General features: G+C 45.2%; 1 protein-coding gene across 1 annotated transcript in view; it reads left to right on the forward strand.

Annotated features, from left to right (window-relative positions):
• The window catches only part of tgfbr1b (transforming growth factor, beta receptor 1 b), a 33,457-nt gene that overhangs the window by 11,895 nt on the left and 2,625 nt on the right, over positions 1–18,937 (forward strand). The window contains exons 2-6 of the mRNA XM_026179524.1: positions 7,400–7,645; positions 8,861–9,124; positions 15,429–15,659; positions 17,645–17,812; positions 18,913–18,937. The exon at positions 18,913–18,937 is cut by the window's right edge and continues 132 nt beyond it. Coding sequence (XP_026035309.1) covers positions 7,400–7,645; positions 8,861–9,124; positions 15,429–15,659; positions 17,645–17,812; positions 18,913–18,937 — 934 coding nt within the window. The remainder of the gene's footprint in view (positions 1–7,399; positions 7,646–8,860; positions 9,125–15,428; positions 15,660–17,644; positions 17,813–18,912) is intronic.

Below are 18,937 nucleotides of genomic sequence, written 5' to 3' on the forward strand. Positions count from 1 at the left end.
TGAAGGCTGTGTGTGGGGAGGCGGTCACATCACATCGTGCAAGGAAGCGACAGCTTAGACAACATCAGAGCACTTTTGCAAACAGGCCCCATCTCGACAGATGTAGCCGGGACCCCCCTCCACGTGACTCCTGCTGGTGCTTCCTGTGCTGGTGCTTCATGTCAGTGAGACGGCTCCTCAGAGAGCCTTGTCCTGTGCTCGCCTGTGTTCCAGCTGGTGACAGGAGGTCTTGTGGTCTGGACTTCTGTTGCCTTCTTGTCTCCGGGGTGGTGGAGCTGCAGTTTGTCTGCAGGGTGAACAGCTGATGATATTGCTCAGTTATTTCTTTGAAATTTGTGCACCCATTCCTCACCCCCCACAAATAGATCTACTGTATTGGGGCTGAGTCACGACGTGGTTCATAATTAGCATTATGGTAAAGAGCAAATCCCACAGAGCCCTTGTTCATCATGGTTGCCAGACTCACAGAATTAAAAGAAATGTGCACGTTTCACAAGCTGCAGCATGAATGTGATGCAGTGTTGATGCTGAAATGCTATATTGTGCAGCCCTATATAAAAATGAGAGGGTCCACCAAGCATGGCAACAAGAACAGTCTCATCCTGTGTAGCTGTTGAAGTCGTGGTTAGCAGACTGTTGATCACAGGCTCCACCTTTTCCTTCTGAAAAGTGTGAGGCGAGCAGCTGACCGGCTGCTGGCTCTTTAGCATAGGCTGCTCAATATTTATGAGCGCAGGGCCTCAGACAGACGTACGACCTATTGATTCTCTGTTTAATCATGCAGACTGTGGGAACAAGAAGCTGGCTCAGCTTTATGTTGCCTTCTCTGATATGATAGCTGGGTGCTGTGGTTGTTGCAGGTTGTGTTTAAAAATGCATCGTTTGCATAAGGAAGTGTCTGCCTCCAGTGTGATGGAGCACAGGCTGTAGGGATCTGCTAATGCCTCGGCTTCCACCATGCTTTCCAAAAATGGGGCTTGATCTGCAGTTAGTGTCACAGACAGAGAGCTGCATCTGTTATAGTGTTTGAATAGCCCAGTGCTCAGCTTTGTGTTCCACATAAACAATAGAGCCATCCACAGAGCAGGTTTCTCATCTGCTTTGTAAAAGGGGGCAGATCCCGGGGCCCCTTTCCCAGCATGCATGCATCCACACATTCAGTCATACAGAGATCACAGCTGGCGTGGACAAAGGGCTGGACATAAAGGAGCTGACCGGGTGGATGTGGCAGTGGGCAGGGCCGTGACCTTTGGAAATAACTGTGGGAGCTGAGAGGTACCTCTGAGGAAGGGGAATGAAATGAAGATGGGGGTAGGGCAACATGTAGGGTGTGTCTGTGATCAAAACAAAGCAAGAGCTTGTGTGTTCAATCGAGTGTGAGCTCCACGTAATGACCGATTGACCTAAGAAGAGAAACGACACCTCCTGCCTGCACACGTACTGATTTAAAGTATTATAACGTTGATCATTTGTACATGCTAGCAGAGATCACAGGCTGCACCCAGCTGACCAGGTGTTGACTAAGGCTCAGACACCAACATGGACAGCTGGAGACCCCGCCTGAGTGCACACATAGGTGCATTGTAATGGAAATCCTCTGCTGACGAGTCCACGAGGCTCTATCAGAGCTGAACGTCACGTCCAAAATATCATATCTGCTTAATGAGTAACTTGATATCAACTACTGTTGAGACTCAAGTGTTATGTGATGTAGTGACTCCAAGTTTCAAGGTACATATTAACTTGTATTATACATATTTTGGTTCAGAGGTCGCGACCTCTATAGATCAGCACAAACTGCTTTGTTGTGTGTCTGACAAACAAAAGCTAAACCAGTTCCACACCACTGAAGCTGCAGCATTTTTACAAACCAGTTCTGCTTCATCCGTTTCGTTCAGCGATCCGCTTTCGCCCTTCTCGTTCTCCGTCGCCGCCATGCTTTTTCCACCATGTGCGTATGAAAACAAAAGCACTGCACACCTGCGTTTTACCCATATTCTATCGCCATATTTCATTTTCTTATCATTGCCCAACATTATACTGGCATTACCGTGAACGGTATGATATGGCCCAGCCCCAGTCAGAGGTCAAGTTTTCTGCAACATTTTTGAATTCAATGAATCAAGAAGGTCACCTCGGATCTTCACGTTGATATCGTAGGTCCATCTGCTAAAACTCCTGGATTAGTTAGGATCCCGGCCTGCTTGCTCTACGCAGCGCCTTCCCATCATGACACCACGCTGGAATCCACTGGTGTTTGTAGAGGCGTCTGCATGCCCAGGTGCTGGATGTTATACACCTGTGGCCATGGAAGTGACGGGAAAAACTGGATCCAGTCATTTGGTTGGGTTAGTGAATACTTTTGGTAATACAGGGTAGAAAGCAATACTGTGTTCAGCCACGCCCCAGGCCTAACGCCGTCAACCTGACTCAGCATCTGCCCGGCACGCACCAAGGATCACGCCCAGCCTTCATCCAGCTGTGCCCTCTTCTCCTCAACCAACTCAACCTTTGAATCTATTATTGTACGATCTACAATATAAAGGAGGCGACTGTTGTGATTTGGCGCTGTATAAATAAAATTGAATTGAACCACTTTAATATTTAGACTGTTACTCTGTCAGCCACTGGGCCTGTTCCAGTCAACCCACTGCTTCCAGACTGGGAGTCCATGTGAGGACAGATTACCCAATAGGTTTGGTATCCTGGTCACTGCTTTCAGATCTTTTCAATCATACTTACCTGTACATGCCCTTATCGTATGTGCAGTCCCTCACATGTGTCTTTGCACATGTTACACTGAGTGATGTACTGAACAGTTGTAAAGAGATTTCCTGTCATTGCTCTGCACTGCATCTCCTCATCCTGAGTCCCAGCAAACTTGAGGTTCTTGTGTTTGGAGCTGAGCGCTTCATTAAAGAGGCTGGTCGTTACATCGGCCCTCCCACCACCTGCTAAGAATCTTTTTGTTATATTTGATCAAAAACTGAGCTTGGAATAGTTCAAAGGTCATCTGTGGCTCCTGGACTACTTCCTGTCATTTACTTAGGAGGTTAAAAGTAAAGATGGCACCATACCACTTTTTTATGTCCAACGCTGATATCATAAGGTTGGATATCTGCCCACAGCGGTATGAATCCGATACAGTCTATTTTATAATCGATACAACTGTTTGAATGTTTCGCTGCATTTTGTAACATTGTAACACTAAAGCTGTTCTGTCACACCTGTATGCCTAAAACACACTGCAGTGCAGTGATGCTAATCTTTGCATTGAAACTTTTAGCAGAACTTTAAATCGAAGTATTTAAAGTAATATTTAAAAATACATTTAAAATGCAGAAAAGTGCAATATCAGCACAAACTAATGTTTATAGTCAACAGCTGAAAAGAAACAAACAGGTTGCAGAGTGGAGCCTTTTATACTTACAGCTGAGTATAAACAGACATCCAGAGTAGAAAGCAGTGAAATGCAAACATGACACTCAGTGTGAGCTCTTTCTATCACCTTTAACCTCAGACTGAACCAGGAAATAACTGCCAGAACATTCACCTTCTTTTGTTTCATTTTTTGTAAATAGATCACTTTTACATTTCCATATATGACATTTAATTTGTATCATATTTGCTTATCTGTTTTCTTTTACTTGGTTTAAATGTGTTGTGCAGTTTATTTCGGTTTGTCAGGTTCACACTGATGGTGTTACAGTCCCAAAAACACTGTACGTGTCAAATATGATACATATGATCTGAAGAAGTGTTCTCATAGTTTGTTTTTTTGAGCCACGAAACTGTTTATCCTGTAACAGTTTTTCACAGTAAAGCTTGAGCCTCGAAGCAACGACAGCGACCGACGCATGAAACGATACATTTTTAGACACAAGTTGTAACGGCGCCGTTTCCTTTGTGAGTATTTATTACACAGCGTGCTGCGAGGAAAAGCGTCTAACGTTTGAGTCTGAGGTTTATTTTTTAGCACCTGGCGGCTCTTTTTTAATTCTCATCCGTCAATACTCTGCATACTTTTTCATGTGATTCAGTTTATTTTGAAAGGTCTCAACAGGATCTTGAGCTTTATTGTGAAAGGTTTACGTGGAACATAAACGAGCGGACACGCGATGGTGTTACCGTCGTTGTTGCTAACGACAACGCATAAAAACAGGCGCTTGTCCGTCTGTAGTGTGGTTGTATTAAATATAAGAGAAAGAGAGAACTTTAAGACATTAATACAGCCACTACAGTGACATCAGAACCATGAAAAATATTGCCGTAAACAGTTTATTTTGCGACACCGCGAAACAAACGACAGTGTAAAATGAAACGGTAGATGTTTTTACATCGTCATCCGATATATATGGTTATATCGAACAGCCCTACTGCAGGTTGTTTCAGGTTTTCCTCAGGTTACCACTTGAACCGTCTGTTATGCTATATTAATGTATTCACTTTAATATTTGGTGCAGCTGTGCACAGCTACTAGCTGAAGAAATCAGATGGATGGTAATGTCCCTGCTGAAAGGACCTCCCAGCGGGGTTTGGGAAAGAAGGAGAACATGGAAAACTGTAAACGGGCTTTGGTGACAAATGTTCCCAAGAATCCAAAGTGAGATGGTTTCTGTGGAAAACGCAAACAGCTGGACATGCACACACTTATTATTTTCATGGAGGTGCTGGCGCTGATACTTTGTGCTTATTACTGCTGTTTTTAAACACTTTAACTTCAGTGTAGTTGGATTTACCACACACACACACACACACACACACACACACACACACACACACACACACACACACACACACACACAGACGAGAGCAGAGATGTGGCTGTAAATAAAAGCCAGCTGACAGCAGAGTGACTCACACAGCTCGTCTGTCCCTGCAGACACACACTCTGTTACTCAGGTGTGTCTCACACGTCTAGACAAAACAACGGAAATGTTGCTGCGCCACATACTCGGAGACTTCTGCTTAAAAACCAGAGTGGAAACAGAAAGCGTGGCTTGCTGACGCAGATTAAAGTGAACCTCTGTGCTTTGTGTTGTTTGTGTTGTTGGGAGGCCACATTCCTATTGGTCTGTTTGTATGAGCGGGTTCATATCAGGTCAAAAATCACAGCTTTGTTTGAGATGCAGTGAGGCAATAAAAGAAACAGTCATAGTCTGGAATTGTGAGGATTTACATGAGAGGACATAAAGAAATCTCTGTAGCAGGTTTAAAGTCACCACAAATAAAACAAAAGCAGTGGTGTGTGGAACAACTACACCATCAATGAATGAATGAGACCAGTGACTAAAAATACCTCAGTAATCACTTCTTGTATGACTTTATTCGTTTTCTGTATCGTGGTGTGTTACAGTATGAATGATGCACACCGTTGGAACATTTATAACAACCACTTCAGTAAATGTTCATGCACACACACACACACACACACACACACACACACACACACACACACACACACACACACACACACACACACACACACACACACACACACACACACACACACAGTGAGCTGGTGTTTAAATGGTGTTTAAAACCAAAACAACAACAAAACAAATGTTTGGGTGCATCTGGGACTGTTGTCCTAGTGGGAAGAATCAGGAAGGAAGGAGGGAATATTTGGAAAGAAAACACCAAGCAGAGCTGTGTGAGACGCATTGATCGCTCCTGGTGAAGAAGGCAGCTGTCACTGACTGTACAATAATCATTTGTAGTTTCTGTGAAGTCGTTTGTGTCTGTGTGCGACGTACCACACTACGTAAGCATGTAAAATGAAACCAGCATTCCTGTCTGCGGCTCAGGAGCCAGGTGAAGGTGAAGCCTGAGTTGGTCCTGATGTGTTTAGTGTGGAAATGTTTGATGGACAGCGCTTCATTCTAGGAGCAGGTGCTTAACTGAGCGAGGCGTGCTGTGTAAGATCGTGTAGAAAAACCTGTTCATGAGTGGCTGTCAGTGTTATGGCACGTGTCTGTGGTGTGTGTGTGGAAAAGACTTCTGTCTGTGGGAGCTGCTGGTGAAGATGCTGCTCGACTTAAATGACCTCCCTCAGTGGGTCCACAGGGAACTACAATGGACCAAGGAATCCACACCTTGCTTGCCATGATAATCTCCCACACTCGTTTCCCCCTGAAAGCAGCCACTGATTAAAACCTGCTGTTTGGACCGTACAGATTTGTTATTCTGCCATGTTGCTAGGCTACGGAGTGCTCTGTGAGTGTGTCGACAAGGAAAGTTCGAACGTTTATGTCGTCCTCAGTCTTGCACTTAATTAACCCTTCATTCAGTGAGCTGTCAGTTACAGTAAACCAACAGCAGAGATCGTTAAAACTGGAGGGGTGTGTGTGTGTGTGTGTGTGTGTGTGTGTGTGTGTGTGTGTGTGTGTGTCTTCGTCACATCCCAGAAGAGTTTAGGTCTCTGCGTCAGATCACTGCTGGTTCCCATAACTCCCATTCCTTAGAAATGTTGGTTTCTGTAGAAGTGCCCACACTGACATATCGTCACTTCTGTAGACGTGGAGGAAGTTCTCCATCACAAATTAGCCAATATGGGAGTTTCAGAGTGAATTATGCAGTGTCAGCATTCGTCACCATTGATGGCATTGCTGCTTCAGGTTTTCCTGATCATGTGTCACGAGTTACTCGTTGCAGGTGTTGTGCTATCAGCATTTGTCAGCCTACTGAGACCCACTTGGGCCATAATACCAGCAAATGACCATCCTCAGCCGTGCATATGTTCCAGCACTGATATTAATATTGGTTAGCTCTGATGAGTAGTGCAACATAAAGCTGAGTGTAAAAGAGCTGAATGAGATACTCATTTAATGACTGCTTCTTAGTCACGGCCCAGTGAAGCTTTCTGAAGCTCAAAAAGCTTCATTACTCACAGCTTATCGACACAGTTGTCTTTGGTGACATCTGGTGGCCAAACGATGAAGCGCAGCCTGAAGCTACAGATGGAAATGAACTGCTTCATTGTGACTGCCCACTCGAGAGCTGAGTTGGCAGCTCCTGTATAATATCATGTGATGACACTATCGGGCTATTGTGGTGCGTTTGTGTCTTTGATGAATAAATGATCCATATGTGGCGTGTTCTCTCTCCGTCTGCGTGCGTTCTCTGGTCTCGTGGTCCAAACACATGCAGATAGGGGGCTTAGGTTAACTGCCCATAGATGTGAGCCTGGTTCTGCCGCACGTTTCTTCCTGTTTAAAGGGAGTTTTTCCTTCCCACTGTCGCCAAAGTGCTCATAGGGGGTCATATGATTGTTCTCTGTATGGTTTATTGTAGGCTCTACTGTACAATATAAAGCAGCTTGAGGCGACTGCTGTTGTGATTTTGTGCTGTATAAATAAAGTTGAAGTGAATTAATCCTCCCCCCTTTTTCCTCTTCCAGGCCTTCAGTGTTACTGTGACCGCTGCAGCACCAACTCCAGCTGCACGACAGACGGTATCTGCTTTGTAGCCATCCAAAAGTCAGGCAGCCGGATGACCATTGAGCAGCGCCAGTGTGTGCACAATCGTGACTTGATCCCACGAGACCGACCCTTCATCTGTGCCCCATCTACCAAAGATGACAGTGGCATTTACCCACTGTGCTGTACCACAGACTACTGCAACAAAGAGCCAGTGACCCCCACTGGTAAGAGGACACCAGCCATATTGCCTCTTCATGCCTTCCTTTAATTATAAAGTACAGCTACTACGCTACTGCAGGTGGAAAAGCTTCTCAGTCGTTAAAACAAAGTGGAGCGAGAGCGTTAGAGTAGGAGGGTCTTTTTCATGAGTGCAGTGGGCACTTAGTGGACTGGTGCTGTACTGGTCTGCTGTGGTGCAGAGGGAGCTGAGGGTGACTGCACTGACATGCAGTTTAGAAAAACTGTTTGCATGTTTTTTTAAATAAATAAAAAAACACAACCCAAGTAAATATAAAATGCAGTTTTCATTAAACGCTGATTTATTAAGGTGGAAACGAGCTACGCAAAACTATCACGTGAAAAAGTAATTATGCCCTAAACCAAAGAACTGCTTCAAGAACTGCACTCGTGTGTTTGTGATAACTGGGAGTGAGGCCCACTCGTCTTTTCAGAATCGTTTTACATCAGCCTCATTGGAGGACTTTAGAGCACGACTGGCCTTTCATTGGCTCAAGTCTGGACTTTCCCAAAAATAAGTGTTGTAGTGATGTAGTGCGAGGTGGACTCGGATGGGTTTCAGGTGCATTACCCAGCTAAGCTTGAACAAACTGAGGCTGAACATAGTATTTCATAGTACTTCTACTTTTGTACTTTTGTGTTAGAGGTGAGAATTCCTGTTTTTCTAATGATGACATTTCGTTCGTCCTCCTCGCTAAATCCAAACAGCAGCGACTCTCATTCCCTCGCTGGTCTAAAACGCCGCTGTTGTCTGGTAGCAGACGAACACGCTCGGCGCAGTGCACCAGGTAGATCGTTAGATAGATGGGGGGGATTAATGATGCGTTCGCGGGGTCACATCTGCTGGTGAAGCTGCTGTGAAGTGCACGGTTGTGATGGTTTTTACCATCATGATGACGTCAGTATGGGCGCTGCTGGTGAAGAGAAGGTGTAACCAGCTGATTGAGTACACAAACCTAAGCTACACGTAGCTGCACACCAGGTTCAAAAAGCCCGATCCAGTGGGGATGTGTTTCTACCGCACTGCATGACTGAGGTCCTGAATCCACGTAAACCTGTGTCGTGCACTCTGAGATCCACAGAACGAGGACTTGAGGCTCGTCGTCACATTAACCTTTATGCTTCCAGGCTGCAGTCAGGCCAGCGCAGGTCCAGGCTTTGGGTCAGCAGGTATTCTGACCAACACTCTTTGTGTCTTGCAGGCCCCACAGCGACCCCTTCTCCTCTGGGGCCGGTGGCCCTCGCTGCTGTCATTGCTGGCCCTGTATGTGTGCTCTGCTTGCTGCTGGTTTTGGCGTTCTACGTTTGCCACAGCCACAGAGGCCTGGGCGCCGGGGGAGCCGGGGCCCACCACCACCATCGGGTGCCTAATGAGGAAGACCCCTCCATGGACCACCCTTTCATCACTGTGGGAACAACACTGAAGGACCTAATCTATGACATGACCACTTCAGGCTCTGGATCAGGTAAAACGCTACATCTCAGGGTCTGATTTGTGCAGTGATCAGCTGAAGGAGGATTTAGACATTTCAAAGGTATATAAAGGTAAAACAGCAGCATGGATTCATAGAAGAGTCCAGGGGCCAAACAGACACTTGACTGAAACAGAACTGTGACAGAGGTCTCGGACTGAGCAGCTAGAAGCGTACATGTAACAGGGGCAGGACAACATCTGCTCAGAGATGCTTCCAGGCTTTTTGATGACAGCAGAGGAGATGCTTCACAGTGCTGAACGTGGCCCTGTCTTTGTTTACCTGCTCCAATTCAAAAAGTCAGACTTGCTAATAGGGCTGGGCCATATTATACCGTTCACGGTAATACCGGTATAATGTTAGGCAACGATAGGAAAATGAAATATCGCGATAGAATATGAGTAAAACGCGCATGCGCAGTGCCTTTGTTTTCATACGCACATGGCCGATTGTTGAGTGAAACAGATGAACCAGAATTGGTTTGTAAAAATGGTGCAACTTCCGTGATGTGGAACTGGTTTGGTGTTTGTCCGTCAGATACACAACAAAGCACATTTTTTGCAGAACATGCAAGCGGCCGTGGTTATTGTCGTATTTGTCTGACTAAGATGCTCTTAAATCTGGGTCCTAAACTCCGTATGCTTCAGGTCAAACAACACTGCAGCATCACTGAGAGTTAAAAACTGTCTAAATGATTTCATCTTTAATAAAACGATCAACATTGCTGCTTTACCAGGTGTAACTATGAAGTTTAACTTCCAGGCATCCATGAAAACAAAAGTTATTACATTTAACGGCGTTAGAAGTTAGCAGGAAGCTAGCGGAAGTTAGCTCGCTAGTTTCGCTAGTTACCTAAGCATGATATAGCATGTTCTGACTGAGAGATTTCAGAAAAAATTCAAACGTACAGCTCTGCTATCACTTCCAACATAAATGAAGACAGGAAACTAAACAGCAGTGAGGTTTGTAGGGTTACTGAAGTTGGGCTAGCTGGTATATAATGATGTGCTACGTGATCGCTAGCGACACAGCTATGTTAGCATAACATAAACAGTGAAGCTGGAGGACGAACACTAACACTTTTCCACTTATAAAAGTTAACGTGAAGGTAGAGCAGGGCGATATGGCCAAAAATATTTATCACGATATATATTTGAAAATTTGCGATAACGATATAACCGACGATATAATTGATGCGAGACAAAATACACCTCCACAACATTACTCGCGCAAAAAGACAACCTTCCATTTATTTTCACTTAAACAAGAAGCTGGTTTTTATGTACATTAAAGCTTTATAAAAATGTAACAGTGCAAATGCAAATTCCTTGCTGAAAGTTTAACCCAAAGGCATTTCCAGTAGAAATGGGCTGACATATCCTGAGCATAACCATGTATAATATCCACTGAAGTTAAAAAGAGCTGCTTTGCAACATTAAACTGCAGTGTGCAGTACGTAGTTTTCGGACCATAAGGTGCACGGGATTATAAGGCACATTAAGCGAAACAAAGCAGTCAGATAAATCAAACTTTATTAAACTCATTCTTCTTGCTTCCTCCACTTCTGTACCATTGATTCATTAATGTTGAATTCTCTGGCAGCTGCTCTATTCCCATGTTGTTGCAGTATATTAATGACTAACCTCGTATTGTGGATGGATTATCTCAGTTGTTCTCCTGACTGAAGTTTGGTCCGTTTACAGCATCCTGTCATGTGATTGCATTTGTCTCTAACCATGAAGAACCTTCACGTTAACTTTTATAAGTGGAAAAGTGTTAGTGTTCGTCCTCCTGCTTCACTGTTTATGTTATGCTAACATAGCTGTGTCGCTAGCGATCACGTAGCACATCATTATATACCAGCTAGCCCAACTTCAGTAACCCTACAAACGTCACTGCTGTTTAGTTTCCTGTCTTCATTTATGTTGGAAGTGATAGCAGAGCTGTACGTTTGATTTTTTTCAGAAATCTCTCAGTCAGAACATGCTATATCATGCTTAGGTAACTAGCTAAACTAGCGAGCTAACTTCCGCTAGCTTGCTGCTAACTTCTAACTCCGTTAAATGTAATAACTTTTGTTTTCATGGATGCCTGGAAGTTAAACTTCATAGTTACACCTGGTAAAGCAGCAATGCTGATCGTTTTATTAAAGATGAAAGAATTTAGACAGTTTTTAACTCTAAGTGATGCTGCAGTGTTCGTTTGACCTGAACCATATGGAGTTTAGGACCCAGATTACTCCCAGATTTAAGAGCATCTTAGTCCGACAAATACGACAATAACAACGGCCGCTTGTATGTTCTGCAAAAAAATGTGCTTTGTTGTGTATCTGACGGACAAACACCAAACCAGTTCCACATCACTGAAGTTGCACCATTTTTACAAACCAATTCTGGTTCATCTGTTTCACTCAACAATCGGCCATGTGCGTATGAAAACAAATGCGCGTTTTACTCATATTCTATCGCGATATTTCATTTTCCTATCATTGCCTAACATTATACCGGTATTACCGTGAACGGTATAATATGGCCCAGCCCTACGTGAAGGTTCCTCATGGTTAGAGACAAATGCAATCGCATGGCAGGATACTGTAAACGGACCAAACTTCAGTCAGGAGAACAACTGAGATAATCCATCCACAATACAAGGTTAGTCATTAATATACTGCAACAACATGGGAATAGAGCAGCTGCCAGAGAATTCAACATTAATGAATCGATGGTACAGAAGTGGAGGAAGCAAGAAGAATGAGTTTAATAAAGTTTGATTTATCTGACTGCTTTGTTTCGCTTAATGTGCCTTATAATCCCGTGCACCTTATGGTCCGAAAAATACGTACTGCACACTGCAGTTTAATGTTGCAAAGCAGCTCTTTTTAACTTCAGTGGATATTATACATGGTTATGCTCAGGATATGTCAGCCCATTTCTACTGGAAATGCCTTTTGGTTAAACTTTCAGCAAGGAATTTGCATTTGCACTGTTACATTTTTATAAAGCTTTAATGTACATAAAAACCAGCTTCTTGTTTAAGTGAAAATAAATGGAAGGTTGTCTTTTTGCACTAGTAATGTTGTGGAGTTGTATTTTGTCTCGCATCAATTATATCGTCAGTTATATCGTTATTGCAAATTTTCAAATATATGTCGTGATAAATATTTTTGGCCATATCGCCCTGCTCTACTTGCTAACATATGCACAGTTTTTGACCAAAATAGGTTGATGAGCATGTTTCATAAATCTGACAGCAAGTGTTTGTTTTTTGCACAGGAAAGAAGTGATGTTAGTAAATGAGGGCCGTCGGGCCAAAGTGGACATGGTTTCTTTCCTTTAAAGCTTTTACCACGGTCAGGGTGCTGGTGATGTGTGCAGCACGACCCGGTTACTCGTCTTTGCACGTGGTGCAGTGAAAGAGTTGGAGGTTGGAAGTGCGTGCATGCTCGGATCAGCTGCAGGAAAGGGAAGCATGTCAGACATTTGAAGTGAATGCAAAAGGTGACTGTAATTATTTCATTGTGTATCAGGAGGTGAAAAACATCACACTTCGTTCACAACTGCTTTGGGAAATGTTGATTAGTCCTAAAATGTTTCAAATGTTCCTTATTTATTCATAACCTCAAACTATCAGACTGGAGCTCGATGCTGGAACCTTCACAGCAGTCCCAGTTCCTTATGTGTCCCCTGGGAAAGTTCCTGTTCTGGCTTCAACACATCCACACGCTGCATCATTCCTGACAGGCTTTGCATTCATGCACACAATAAAGGTGTAATAGGTGGAATCACCAAAACTAAATTCCCGTGCAAACGCACGCATGAATCCCGCTTCGTCCAGCTGTCGTAGGGCCAGAATGATGACTTACAGGTAGGCAGTGTGTCACAGTGGGTGTGCACGCCCACAGACTGGCTCCAGACAGCTGTTAGGTGACGGCCGTGACCACGGCGCCATCGCGCTGTTTCAAACAGGAAGAAAACAGCTTTAAATGATACGAGATCTGGTCGACTGGATACGTTTTTGTATGCACTGATCCCGTCCTATAAAATGTGTGTTCAACGCTGTCCTGCATGGTAGCCATGAGTGATGACGGCACCTCCAACATGCTGCCGAGCATGTTCTGTGTGAGTCTGCACTTTTTTCCTGTGTCTCGTGAGCAGTTTTCCAAAGCAGGGAGACGATTTTCACACTTGTTCTTGGATCGTAGTTTGATGACTTTCAGTCTTTAACTCTGCTGCCATTAAAAGTCCATACAGTTGGATTAGAGCAGCATTCTGTCACAGGACTGTTTGTGCATACCTCTTCTTCACTGCTTCCTGTCTGTGATCAGAGAGCATGCACAGCTAGTACATCCCACCCATCCATCCACAAAACACCCACAGACTGGTCGGCAAACTCACCCTCTGATGTCACTGAGAGGATGACGAGCTGGTCCAGTGTTCTACCAACAGAACCCTAGAACCCTCGAGTGCCACAGACTTTCCCAGGCAGGCTGAGGACTGCGATCACAAACCCATCCTGGGGGGCTCTGCTCCAGATCGCCACGCAGCATTGCAGAGCTGTGTCAGCCAGGACATCCCTAACCTCCAGGGCCAATCTCATCCACCCCAGGGGCCCTGCTCCCCAGCCTCTGCTTCCATTACAGAAGGCAGATCCTCAGTGTTCCTTTCATTGTGTTAAGGTCAGCAGCATCCCACCACCACTGTAAATGGTGTGTGCAGAATACCACCTAAACCACTCCAAGGCTGGCCCAACAGGCTAACCAAGCCCAGTAAGACGGCTCCCTTCACCTTGCACCTTGTTGCAGCTGCAACTCCTTGCAGCAGCCTCAGAGGTGAGGAGCATGGTCCACTCAACGTCCTCAGCCTCCCTCAGAATGCGATTAAAGCAGATAAAGATATCATGGACTGAGATGTTGGCTCTCCCGCTGCACGTTTGGGTACACGTGTCCAACCACAGATCTGATGACACAATTTCTAAATCTGTTATTGACCTGTGACCTAGTGCGTCCTGGTGCCATGTGCCCCTATGAGCACCTCTGTGGTCCAACATCGGTTTGCACGGGTAAAGACTTGCCGTGGAGCCTGGGTCCAGGGTAGGTCCCAGACGGGGTGCACTGGACCCTCCATCTGTTGTGATTCACAGGAGTTAGACGGCTGATTCAGATGAAACCATCAACTACAGCAGGCTGTTTGTTTAGTTGATGGTTTTGAGAAAGTCTGTGAAATAAGAAATATTGGTTCTCTCCCCCAGTTTAAATCCCAACTCAAAACTCATCTGTTCAATCTGCATATTCACTGTGAATCCACTGTTTGTTCATTTTATCTTGTGCTTTTATTTTATTGTTCTTATTCTGCCATTGTTTTACTAAGTGTTTTATCCTATTGTAAAGTGTCCTTGGGTGACTTGAAAGGCGCTCATAAATAAAATTTATTATTATTATTATTATTATTATTATTATTATAAAAGCGGCTGAGGAAGGATCAAAAATCCTGTTTCAGTTGTTTTTATTTATTCATATACGACACAATGAAGTGTGTGTGTGTGTGTGTGTGTGTGTGTGTGTGTGTGTGTGTGTGTGTGTGTGTGTGTGTGTGTGTGTGTGTGTGTGTGTGTGTGTGTGTGTGTGTATATAATGTATTATTATAAGGGCAGCCGACAGCGCTGGAAGTCAAGTCGATAAATGGTAAATGGCCTGTATTTGTATAGCGCTTCACTCGTCCCTAAGGACCCCAAAGCGCCTTACACATGCAGTCATCCACACATTCACACACTGGTGATGAAGCTACATTGTAGCCACAGCTGACAGAGGCGAGGCTGCCGGACACTGGCGCCACCGGGCCCTCTGACCACCACCAGTAGGCAGTAGGTGAAGTGTCTTGCCCAAGGACACAACGACCGAGACTGTCGGAGCCGGGGCTCAAACCGGCAACCTTCCAATTACAAGACAAACTCCCAACTCTTGAGCCACGATAAATGAATGAATAAAGTTAAATTAAAGGAAAAACAAGTGGAACGTTAACGTTCTCAGGGGTGTTGAGGTGGGCGTGGTCCCAGCACGGCAGGAGGATTTGTGGATCAGGAAGTCTCTCTTCATTTAAGGCTCTTAAGTTTATGAGTCATCAGGGGCAAAGCAAAAACATAATCACCTAATCAAGTCACCTGGATTTGACCAGATCAAACTCTATGCTAACACTGATTACTGACAACAGTCATGAGGTGGATGTCCAGATGGGGACGCAGACTTCAGTTCTGGATGTGCGTGGCAGGACCATCACTCATATATCCGTCCACTTCCTTTCAGGTCTCCCACTGCTGGTCCAAAGAACAATTGCCAGAACTATCATCCTCCAGGAAAGCATTGGGAAGGGGCGTTTTGGTGAGGTGTGGCGCGGCAAATGGCGCGGCGAGGAGGTGGCTGTCAAGATTTTCTCTTCCCGAGAGGAGCGCTCCTGGTTCCGTGAGGCTGAGATCTACCAGACTGTGATGCTGAGACATGAGAATATCCTGGGCTTCATTGCTGCTGACAACAAAGGTGAGAAACCAGCAGGCAGCGAGTGAATGGTACACAGCACGGGGTCATAGTTCACAGTCAGGAGGACGCAGAGTTTACCACACTGTCTGTCACACACATAAATGTATTCATTCATGTGTCCATTTACCTTTAGTTAAGCAGCTCGACCTGGCCCAGGTAACAGCCAGACAAACATATTAGAAAGTGTATAAAATCCCACATCAAACACACCAAAGTGATCCCTTAAGCAGGTGGTATGCATATACAGTACAATCAGGTCCAAAATTGGTGTTTGTACTTTTGGTGCCCCTGAGCAAGGCACCGTGCCTGCACGCTGCTCCCGGGTGCTGGATTGGTGGCTGCCCACTGCCTCCCTGAGTGGCTTAAATGCAGAAGATTCATTTCCTACAAGTCTAATAAAGTCTACATTGTTATTATTATTGAATATCAGAGCAAGAGGCATTTGTCAGGAAGTGCACCCGTTACCCCTCAGCTGTGGAAGGCTTATGGTCGTCACCCTGCTGAGCGGGCAGGCAGTGCAATAACAGAGTTTAAGGCTACGTTCACACTGCAGGCGAAAGCACATCCAATCCGACTGTTTTGACCCTGTGCGACCCACATCCCATCATGCTATGACAGTGTGAACGGCACAAATCTGACCTGGGTCACTGTCGTATGTGGTCCTGAATCCGATACATATCCGATGTTTCAGAAAGCGACTGCTGTTTGATGATGTCGCATTAAATCCGTCTTTTACGTCACTGACACAAGACGGACGCCAATTATCAGCGCCGGAGAAGACATCGTGAACGCTTCCTGGACATCCGGTGTAGATGTCAGTGAAACTGTTGGGAAGACATTATGAACAAATCTGCAGCTATGCTTTGAAGCAGCGCTCCTCTGAAACAGCAATAAGGATCATTATTAGGCCATAAGCAAAACTGGGAAACGTAAAGTCCGAAGTCTTTACATTAAGGCCATCAGTCAAACATACTGTTGGTCTGGCGTTTGCTGTCACATTTTATTTGTAGTGTGAACAAGCAGACAAAAAAGTCGCATTTGAGCATTAAGACCTGCAGAGTGAACGTAGCTTAAATGTCAGGCTAGTTTGAATTGGTCACGTCTTTATATTGTAAGGTAAAGACCCGACAACTATACAAAGAAAACAGCACAGCTATGAGCAGCACTTTGGTCACAGTGGGGAGGAAAAACTCGCCTTTAACAGGAAGAAACCTCCAGGCTCAGGGAGGGGCGGGGCCATCTGGGGTGAGCGGTTACAGGAAGGACACGCTGAGCCAGACGTTAATAATCACTGATGTTCTTTTTGTTGGTGAATTAATTTTACACTGTAATTGAAATAATTCAGCTGAATTAGAATCTTCTTGCTGTTGATTTCTTTCCTTTATCATCGTTGTTTTCATTGTTTATTCATTTGTCCCTCAGACCCACAGTTTCAGTAACTTGCTACGTGCCTGCACGTCTCTGTCGTGGAAGTTAAGGACGTTAACGAGCACGTCTTCAGGTTTGATGAAGTTAGTGTAACGTTCTCTGCACACGTTCATTCCAGTGAATGCAGACGGGCAGCTTTCACTGGTGTGCAAGAACCTTTAATATTGATTATGAATTTCATAATAATGGTAACACTGGTTCCCCATCAGTGGGGAAAGGTAGCACTGGTCTTTAGTTGTCAGCAATGCTGATCCCCAGCGTTATCACTCATCAGCCGGTGCAGCCCACAGCTGCCCACAGCTGCCCACTCTACAGTGAGCTCTAACTTGAGAGTGAACGCAGATGTTGGCATGTAGAAAGCTGAAGGTCTGATGGATGTAAACCCAGATTTGAATCATTTTCTTTCCACCCTGCACCTCATCCCTGAGTCGGAGACACAAAGGTTAGGGTGTGGTGCGTATCACACACTTCAATCAGCTGCTGGCTGAAACTTCAGCCACTGTGTCAGTACTGAGAGGAGTGTGATAACGATCCATGTTTCTGTGCCCGGCGTGTAGATAATGGAACGTGGACTCAGCTGTGGCTGGTGTCGGACTACCATGAGCACGGATCGCTGTTCGACTACCTGAACCGCTACACGGTCACAGTGGAGGGCATGATCAAACTGTCTCTGTCAACAGCCAGCGGCCTCGCCCACCTTCACATGGAGATCGTTGGCACGCAAGGTGAGAACCTCACGCCTGTATGTATCCAAGGTGAATCGGCGTCTAAATGTTTGAATAGTAAACACAAACGAGCGAGTGTGCCAGCTGTGCTGCTCAGCAGCCTGGAGACATGCTCAGAGGAGGCGTGACAAAAACCTCGTTCAGTAGCTCACATGAGGCGACTGAGGCGTGTTTAAATCAGCCTGAGGAAACATGGAGTCTGTCAGATAGAGGCAGGCATGCTGGAGTATAGACATCAGTCTGAGCCGTCGCACACAAAGCCAGTGCTTATTGGTCAGAAATCACCCTTTGTTTTTGTTTTTTTGCCTGTCCCGTTTGGCTCTTTTGCATCAGAATTATTGTCTAAAGGCACAGCCCCGTCCTCCAGGGTATGAAGCAGGTATGGAGGAGATCAAGACTCCAGACATCCAGAGGCCCCCAGAACACAAGAGACCAAGGAAGACCAACAGAGGGGCAGCCGCGCCACTGTCCCTTTGTTGTCCAATACTGTCCCGACAGACGTGTATGTGACGCAGCTCGCTGCTGTAGTACACTGCTGTGTGTAATGAAAACTGGGTCACTGTCCTATTGGAAGTTTCTGTTCCTCTCATGTCCCCTGAAGTATATCAAGACAGTTCTGCAGAGCACAGTGGGGGCAGCTCTGTCCTTACAGGTCCCAGGCCGGGTAACTAAACATATCTCAGTGTTGTTTGTGTTTTTGTAATTATGGAACAGGGCCATACTGAGAGGACGGCATTCTGCATCGGATATGCAGTGATGCCCACTGTGGGCAGGCCTCTGAGTAAGGAGCCTAAAGGGATTTTAATTATAGCCCACGTTTGATACCAGTCACATGAGGAGGACAAGCTGAAATGTGATTGGCTGCAGCAGAACAATAGGTTTGAACTGAAAGCACTTCATAGCATATTCATAAAAGGCCCAGTACTCACATTTGTCAGAAGCTGCGTTACATGTGCTTCACAAAATATAATACATGCACTAAAATATTATCAAGTTAGGGAGGAAACGATGGAACGAGTATTTATTGTAAGTTCATGTAAGCGTGGGTGTATGTCTTGGTTAGCTGTGGGCGTGTGCTGATTGTAGCTCTGGGTGTGCAGGGAAGCCAGCTATTGCCCACAGAGA

The sequence above is a fragment of the Astatotilapia calliptera genome, chromosome 9 (assembly GCF_900246225.1).
Source record: "Astatotilapia calliptera chromosome 9, fAstCal1.2, whole genome shotgun sequence".
NCBI lineage: Eukaryota > Metazoa > Chordata > Actinopteri > Cichliformes > Cichlidae > Astatotilapia > Astatotilapia calliptera.